The sequence below is a fragment of the Trifolium pratense genome, linkage group LG5 (assembly GCF_020283565.1).
Source record: "Trifolium pratense cultivar HEN17-A07 linkage group LG5, ARS_RC_1.1, whole genome shotgun sequence".
In the NCBI taxonomy this organism is placed as follows: Eukaryota; Viridiplantae; Streptophyta; class Magnoliopsida; order Fabales; family Fabaceae; genus Trifolium; species Trifolium pratense.
This window is the reverse complement of record NC_060063.1, coordinates 4692246-4701316: the sequence shown is the minus strand read 5'-3', so window position 1 is coordinate 4701316 and position 9071 is coordinate 4692246. Positions and strand designations below refer to the sequence as shown.

The window sequence follows — 9071 nt, the reverse complement described above, 5'->3', positions numbered from 1 at the left end:
AAAAAAGACATGTACAAATTAAAAAAAATAAAAAATGAATTAAATTTGCGTCAAAAAAAAAAAAATGAATTAAATGCCACATATGTGGACCACCTCATAAAATATAAAAATCTATGCCAAGTTGTCAAGCAGGGGGTAAAAAGATAGAATCTTCATATTACAGGGTGGTAATTCCAAATTTTTATTTTGTAGGGTTAAAACAAAATTCGCTTATTTTGCAGGGGTAAAATCCTATTTACCCTAAATTTTATAAATATTTTTTTTTTAGTTTTTGGTAAAATAGTCTTGGATATCATTAAAAGCCCAAAATACAAGATATAGTTTTATTTTACTTTCCTTTAAAAAAATTTTTATTTTACTTTTCTGTCAAAAAATAAAATAAATATTAATATTATTTATTTACTTTTTGAACAAGTTAATAATCTCTAGTATATCTTTTATGCATATTCTATTTATCACTTACTTCCATTCTTCATCATCATAGCTGTTTCCCCGAACCCTTTTTCTTCCTCTCCGTAAGCACTCTCTCTCTCTCTCTCTGCAATTTTCTAATTTTCTGTTAAATTTTTCTTCCTTATTTTATTTTAATTTTATTTATTTAATTATTTATTGAAACATATTTTACTTTTTCCATTGAAGCTTTCAAGGTTCAATTCAATCATCGTAGGAAGTGCCAAACCCTAGAGATTTCATCAAGTTGAAGCCTTTCTGCACTTCCGATCACGTTCATCACATCTTTGTTCATCTCAGTTGTCGCGATTGCTCGTTGTTGCTGATTTAGGGTTGCGGTTGAAAAAGCCCCAATTTGAAATTTTGTACAATTTGTTCTATTTTCATATGAAATTGTTTGATTTGGCTTTGTAATTTTGCACCCTTTTGTGCTTTTCATGTTTTTGTGGTAAAAGTTCATTGCTTTGAACGTTTTCACCCTAATATTGTAAAAGCAAAAAACAACAATTATCATCACATTGTTATAGTGTGTGTAATTTTTTGTTCCTTTTTGTGTTTCAATTTGGTTTCATTTGATTTTATTGGAAAAAAAAATTGAAAAAAAAAAGATCAGTAACTGATAATTCTCATTGCAAATTTGCTTTGCAACCCTATCATTGAAACGAAAAATATCATACTATAATTAGAAAAAGAAAAGAAAAGAAAAAAAAAAAACTGTATCAATTTGTTGATGGGGATCCCTGGATTGAGCAATCAGAATAATGGACAGAAATGGTTAGGCATAACTGAGCCGATTTCATTGGCTGGACCAACTGAGGAAGATGTGATCAAGAGCCATGAACTTGAAAAGGTTCTTTTTATTTGCAGTTATTGTGAATTTATATGGAATTTTGGTGCTTTTGGTAGTGTTATTTTGTACTGAATTTGGATTTTTGGTGTTCAGTACTTGCAAGGTGTTGGATTGTATGAGAGTCAGCAGGAGGCAGTGGGTAGGGAGGAAGTGCTTGGCAGGCTAGACCAGGTTGACCTTGTTTATTTTTTGATGTAATTTCATTTAATTCAACCTTGGAAAAGAAATATAGGAACTCGGATTATATGCAGTGAAAAAACGATACAGTTTCTAGGGTTAGAAAATCGGAGTTTTTAGATGAAGATATCACGATTCACGTTTCAAGTTCATGTTTTGAATCCAATTTGCTAACATAGAAATACGAACCGGTGTTGTCAATTGAAGATCACGTTACAACTTAAAACACTATAGTATAGCCTCTATTTAACAATACTATTATGAACTGTACAATCTACTATCTTCATTGAACATCTCCGATTTATTGATTGTAGTGACTGTATCGTTTTTAACTAAAGACATAAATATTCAAATATAATGCTAGTAATGGGGACAGCCTCCTCTCACCCTTAACATTTGATCACTTAAAAAAAAAATCTTGGAAATGTAGTGCAGATTGCTATGAATTCGTTTGTTTTGATTGTGCTGTTATATTATAAACTAGATTGTGAAGATTTGGGTTAAGACCATCAGCCGGGCGAAGGGATTCAATGAACAACTGGTGCATGAAGCAAATGCCAAGATTTTCACTTTTGGCTCCTATCGACTTGGGGTATAGAGCTATTCTTATTTTCCCAAATCTTTCATGTCTGTTTTACAATACTCTTTGATCTTTGCTTTTTACTTCTATTGTGTATCCTATATACATTTAGCAATATTTATTTTTGTTGTTTTTATTTTAACCATTTGACTCCAAATCTCGCAGGTGCATGGACCTGGAGCTGATATTGATACCCTTTGTGTGGGACCTAGACATGCAACTAGAGAAGTATGTTAATGGTTGATTTTAACAAAAAAAAATATCGTTTTTACAGATTATATTTCTTTTTAACTTAGGTTGTTATTTCAATTGGGTTTAGGAAGATTTCTTTGGTGAGCTACAGAAGATGCTATCTGAGATGGAGGAAGTAACTGAATTGCACCCTGTGCCTGATGCTCATGTTCCTGTGATGAAATTCAAGTTCAATGGAGTTTCTGTAGATCTTCTGTATGCAAGATTGGCACTGTGGGTTATTCCTGAAGTAAGTCATTTTTGCAAAAATATTAACTATTTTGGTCAAAAAAATTGTTTCTTTGTTCCTGTCAATGTCCATTTTGATTCTCAAACGGTTAAAATCGCAGCTTTTTGAAGAAAGCTGTATTATAAAATCACTTTTTAAAGCATAAACACACAAGTCCTAAATAATATGAGAGATCCTTTTTTAATTTTCTAAAAATAGGCATTATGACACCATCCTATTCCACTCAACGCAACGGTCGCTTCCTTTCTGGATCAAAGATTAGTATCATACTTAATGTTAGTGTTATAAATGGAAATTTGATACCAACCAATTCCAATCTCGTAATGGTTACTGCCTTTCTGGATCAAGGCTTAGGCACTTACTCAATGTTTGGCAGTGTTGTCAAATTGCGGCCATAACAACTTCATAGCACTCTAATATAGAGGATTTTTAAGAAATTGCCAATGTTTTGCGATATGCGATTTAATACAAAGTGTTTTTAAATAGTGGTTATAGTAACACTATCGTTTTGTAGCGTAGCGGAAGGAATTAGGGAAGAAGCCATTCATTTGGGACCTGATCTTTGGACATTTAGTTATTCCACAAATGAATGTTCTACAGATGTGACATTCATATATGTTTTTTCTGTCTTTATAGTGTAGATTGTTTGTTACTTCAAATTTACCATTTAGTAATAGTGGAATTATTTTTTGGGCAGGACTTAGATGTATCACAGGAATCAATATTACAAAATGTAGACGAACAAACTGTTCTCAGTCTCAATGGATGTAGAGTAACTGATCAAGTTCTGCGTTTAGTTCCAAATATTCAGGTGGTGGTTATAAAATTTACTCACCTAGATTTTACGTTAAGTTTTTGTGTGACATTCTTATGAATGATTGTATTCTGTTTCTGAAATGCAGAATTTTCGCACAACATTGAGATGCATGAGGTTTTGGGCAAAGCGTCGTGGTGTATATTCAAATGTATGACATAACTACTATACCTGATTGCTTATTTTCTGTTCCAAAATCGTTTACTATTATTTGATATGGATTTTCCTAAAGCATCTTTTTCCTATTTCATTGACAGGTTGCTGGTTTTCTTGGTGGTATTAACCTGGCATTGCTTGTTGGTCGAATATGCCAGCTTTATCCTAACGCACTTCCTAATATGTTGGTGTCTAGATTCTTTAGGGTATATACTCAGTGGCGATGGCCGAATCCAGTCATGCTTTGTGCCATCGAAGAAGGATCTCTTGGACTATCCGTTTGGGACCCTAGAAGGAATCCTAAAGATAAATATCATCTAATGCCTATAATTACTCCTGCTTATCCTTGCATGAACTCTACTTACAATGTGACAACAAGTACACTGCTTATTATGTCGGAGGAATTTAAGAGGGGAACTGAAATATGTGAGGTATGATATGAAGATCGTAAAAAAAGTTTTCTTTTGGCAAATCATATGAATATTCTCAATCAATTTTTCTAGTTCGGTTAATGAATTTTGAATTGAATTTGATTCAGTGTTTTTTTTTTTTTTTTTTTTTTTTTTTCTGTCGATGTTTATGGTCTTTGTAGGCTATGGAGGCTAGCAAGGCTGACTGGGATACTCTTTTTGAACCTTATCCCTTTTTTGAAGCTTACAAGAATTACCTACAAATAGACATTACAGCAGAGAATCCGGACGACCTTAGACAATGGAAAGGATGGGTTGAGTCTCGTCTCCGCCAGTTGACATTGAAGGTATGACACTGCAAATTTTATCATTGCTTATTACCGGTTATATTTTTTCTCTTAATTCCCCCGTTTTACATTTTCTTTGGTTTTGAGAGCGGGGGAAGGGGCGGATATTACTTTTCATTTTCTGTTCTTGCATTGCATAATGTATAATCTATATCAGCTGTTTACATGGTTATCAGTATTGTACGATACATGCGGTCATATCTTGGTTCAATACAAAATCAAACCCAAATTGATACAAATCTTCATTCATTATGATGAATCCGGATTCATTCTAATGAATCACTACCTAAACTTAGTCTTAACGGTCACATTTTTTTTCTCAACTTTATATAGTCTGCCATTTTTCTTTTTTCATTTGATTTTGATAGTTATGATCGAGTCCTATCAGATTTATGACTAAAATCTTCAATTATTTTGAGGTTTGTATACAACATATCAACCTATAATTTTGCTATGTCATCTCTGTTTACTTTAAAATAAAATTTCATTAGTAACATATCTTATGATTCATAAGAAGATTCGATTCACTATTTGAAAAATAGGTCTTCTAATTCACGATTTGAATCTCAATTTGATAATAACCACATTTCCTTAAACTTGTAGATTGAGAGGTACACTTATGGCATGCTTCAGTGTCATCCACATCCTGGCGAATTTTCAGACAAATCTAGATCCTTCCACCAATGTTACTTTATGGGTCTGCAGCGTAAACAAGGAGTTCCGGTAAATGAAGGTGAACAGTTTGATATAAGGCTAACTGTGGAAGATTGGAAGAATTCTGTCAACGCATACACTTCATGGAAACCTGGAATGGAAATCCACGTTTCCCATGTGAAACGCCGTAACATACCAAATTTCATATTTCCTGGTGGCATTCGACCTAAAGCAACTGGTGAGAATAAACAAAGTTCAAAATTAAGGGTTTCTGGTCAAAGTCAACCTGAAAAGTCTCAAGGCGGTAAAGCAGCTGTACTTGGAGCAGATGACACAAGGAAGAGAAAGCGATTGGAGGATAATAATAACTCGCGGATTTCAAAGTCCTCTTTATCTCCTCCCAATAGGGAAGTTCATGAAGATAGAACTCTTATTAGTGCTACTAGTTCATGTTCAATGAAATTCGATGACTCTGAAGTCAATAGTATGGGTGATCAAAAGAGTTTGAAACCTTGTCTGAAATCGGCTGGTGAGATTCCTTCTGGTGATAGTGTACCCAATGGATCAGCGATGCATAACAAACAATCTGTTGCTCCTGATACATCTAACACCAAAGAAGACGAACGACTAGCCATCGAGCAGATTATGTCTGGTCCGTATGAAGCGCATCAAGCTTTGGCACAAGAACCGGATGAGCTTGAAGAAGATTTGGGGTATAGAAATCAAGTCAACGATAATGGTGGGAGCGTGAAAAGCAACAATTTTGACTCTCCAAACTCAAAGTTTACAGTAGCGGAAGAGCAAGTTATTTCTAAGGAAACCATATGTTCAACTCATTCGTTTTCTAATGGAGGCTTGGAAGAGCTCGAGGTTATTCTCTTATTCTGGCTTAAATTTGGAAGATTTTCACTGTCGGATTATTCAATAAAATATTATGCAGCAATTGTAAATAGTTCATACACTAGCTTTTCCTTAACTGCTTCCTATATATATGATGAGGTTATCTTGTATCCATATAGATTACCACATCATAACATGTCACATAAAGTTGAGAGGGTATTGCTTGTTCAAAAAAAAAAGTTGAGAGGGTATTTTATGATTTTTTAACGAGGGTATTATTGAGTTTGCATTTGTTCTGTCACTTAGAACCTGTTTGGCTAAGCAACTTAATTATAGCCTAAGTGCATATTATATAAGTGCATATGTACAAGTTATTTTTATTTTTATGATAAAAGATAAAATAAAGTCACTGTTTTTATATGTTTTCATACCATATCTTGGAGGGCTATGGAAATAGGTTAAAATCAACTTATGAACATAAGCTGTTTCCATAAGCTCTCGCAAACAAGTGTTAATGTCAATAGATAAACTCAAATTGTTCAATCCAAACAAGCCCTTAATCCAATATTACACAAACAACTGAATTTATTTGCTTTTTGTTTTCTTGGAGAACTCACATTCGGAATGATCCATCTCTTGCTACTTATTTTATATATACCTTAACAAGTGTTCTATTTCAGTTGCATTATGTGAAAATTATTACAAGTGTTCTAACTATTTTTTTTCTCCCCTTTTTCTTTTCATATTTTTTGGAATAAAAAGCCTGCGGAGCTGACAGCACCATTGTTATGTCGGATTCCTGCTCCTGTACCACAGAGGAAACCTCTTATCAGGTATACACAATATTTCAATCATATTTCACTAGTGTCTGTTTGTACTATTACTTCCTAAAATATCAGAGGAGAGTAAAGGATACACACCATCGGTGTAAATTAATTTTACATCGACTTCCAATAAGAAAGATCTAATCTTCCATGTCATATGAAGAAAGTGGGGCAGTATACATGATTGCTATTGGTTGACAGTATAGAATTATTTTACACTATCAGTGCATACTTCTACGTTGGCAGTGTAGAAGTATTACTAAATTTGTTCTCTGATGTTATTCCTGTTAAGTATTGCTTGATTTGTTTTGATTGACTCCTTATTTTCAGGTTGAACTTCACATCCTTAGGGAAAGCAGTGGATAAAAGTTCTTAGACACTTCAAAGCTTAAGCTGCACCTTGATTATGAGCTAGAGGCATAGGATGGGGATGTCTATGGGTGCCAACATAGTTGGAACGTATAGATATCCCCTGATGCCTTGATGCACGTAACTTATTGAAGAAAAAAGCTGCACCTTGAAGATGTATTGTAAAATAGTTGTAGCTCAGCTCCTTGTTTCTTTATGTAACAATTTTGGCGAAGAAAATAATCCTGAGCTAAAAAAGCCATCAACATTTATTTTATGTGTAAATGAGAATATGTTGCACCGGCAAAATAAGAAATAAATTTTGGTGACTTATGCAATGTCTTTTTTAGCATAGTTATGGTTAATATATTTTCAATTCATTGGTTGTATTATACTTTTTTCGGTTTTTTTTTAATAAGAAACAATAATTTTTTTAATTCATTAGTATGTATGTGCGTGCCCCATATTCAGTAAAGTACCTAATCTATTCTGTGTTAGCTTTCTAGTCTTTGATTCCGGTTGCCCCACCCTCTCTCGGCTCCCCTAATCTTCAATCCTTCTCTTTTTGTTTGGATTGTTGCATCATACGACGGTACCTTCCATGGTAGAGGGAAGTGAGGGACGACAAAGGGGGTGCGTTGGTGCCACCAAATGTGGCAGAGTTCTAATTATAGCCGATAGAGGTTTGAGTGCAAGAGACAGACAGAAGGAAAAATAAAAAGAGAGAAAGCAAGTGCGCTAGTTCCACCAAATGAATATTTTTATTTATTTAATGTTTTAAATATAATTGACATAATTAATATTTAACTTTAATAATATCTTACTTAAAATAACAAATAATAATATTTCCTTTTATCATTATCTATTAGTTTGTCGATTAAAATGCTCATTTTTTCCCCACCTATTCGTAATTTGTTATGTTCATTTTTAGCCATTTCCTGTGATTTTTTATATAATTATTTTTATTTAGGATCACTATTAATTTCTTAGCATTTTAAGGTTTTTTTTGTTTGTTTGTCTTGAATGAAATATATTTCTTTGCATTGCAGTTATTTAATTGAAAAGTGTATAATATTCTTTTTCTTCTAAATTTAATTGAAAGATAGTTAGAAAAAAAAAAGTTCATTTGTTTTTTTTGTTGATAATTTCACTTGTTTATTTTACTTATAAATTTTTTAAATTATAAATTATTTGTATATATTGAGCATTTAAAATTCAGTTGTAAACTATTTGGTCCCCCCGAATGTGGTCCCACATTTTAATTCCTAGCTCTGTATCTGGGCACTTCAAGAAATCAATTAGTTCCTTTGAAAAAAAAAAAAAAGAAAATCAATTAGTTGTATCTATAATAATTGATGTTGTACTAAACAAATTAATAAAGTAATAATGTACTACTATTTGCTATAAACTCATTGTTTATTTTATTTCTAAATATTGTCGACAAAATTGTCTATGTAAGAACTATAGTGATCAAAAGTGTCAAAAATAAGACGAATAAGTTTATCAAGTGATCTTTGTTTACTTTTGTATTTCTACTAAGTTTTAACAAATACACTCCTTTGAGATAAATTAAAGAGTTTAAAGAATATGCACATGTAGTGTAAAGTGGGATTACACAGACGTCCAATAACATTCCATCATTCTGTCATGTCATTATTTTAAATTAAAATTTAATAAATTAGAGAGAGACGTCCAATAACATTCCAACATTCCATCATTGACGTGTAAAAAAATGGATTTTAATTAGTTGTCCATGTAAAGAGTGCATTACACTGTCTGTGCAGCGAAATATAAAAGAGAAAATTGGACATTATTAGAGTACCAAAATATAAAAGAGAAAATTGGACATGCAGCGACAATATAAAATAATTTTACACTGTCATTTAATATCGATTATATATTCCGCCAAATCATCCAACTACACACCACTTTAATGATATAATGGGGAGGAATAACTTATTTTTATTGAATGTTTGTGTTAAAATATTTTACACTGATGTATGATGTCCATTAAACTCAACATAGAAAGGATTGACTAATACGTCTAAATTTACACCATTTTCCAATGCAAATCTATCATCTTATCATATGATGTATTTCATAACTGTTTTTTAAAATCTACTGCATCCGACATTATAAG

The 9071-nt window shown here is 32.4% G+C and overlaps 1 protein-coding gene across 1 annotated transcript; it reads left to right on the top strand.

The window, feature by feature from the left end:
- The first annotated feature begins 427 nt into the window (after positions 1–427).
- On the top strand, positions 428–7267 carry LOC123887400 (nuclear poly(A) polymerase 1-like). The gene is made up of 13 exons (XM_045936720.1): positions 428–515; positions 640–1300; positions 1394–1471; positions 1962–2069; positions 2223–2285; positions 2377–2538; positions 3236–3349; positions 3441–3503; positions 3610–3939; positions 4101–4265; positions 4869–5789; positions 6522–6592; positions 6914–7267. Exons 2-13 carry the CDS (start codon positions 1181–1183, stop codon positions 6957–6959), a joined length of 2241 nt encoding a protein of 746 aa, XP_045792676.1. The 5' UTR covers positions 428–515; positions 640–1180; the 3' UTR covers positions 6960–7267.
- The last annotated feature ends 1804 nt before the right edge of the window (positions 7268–9071 follow it).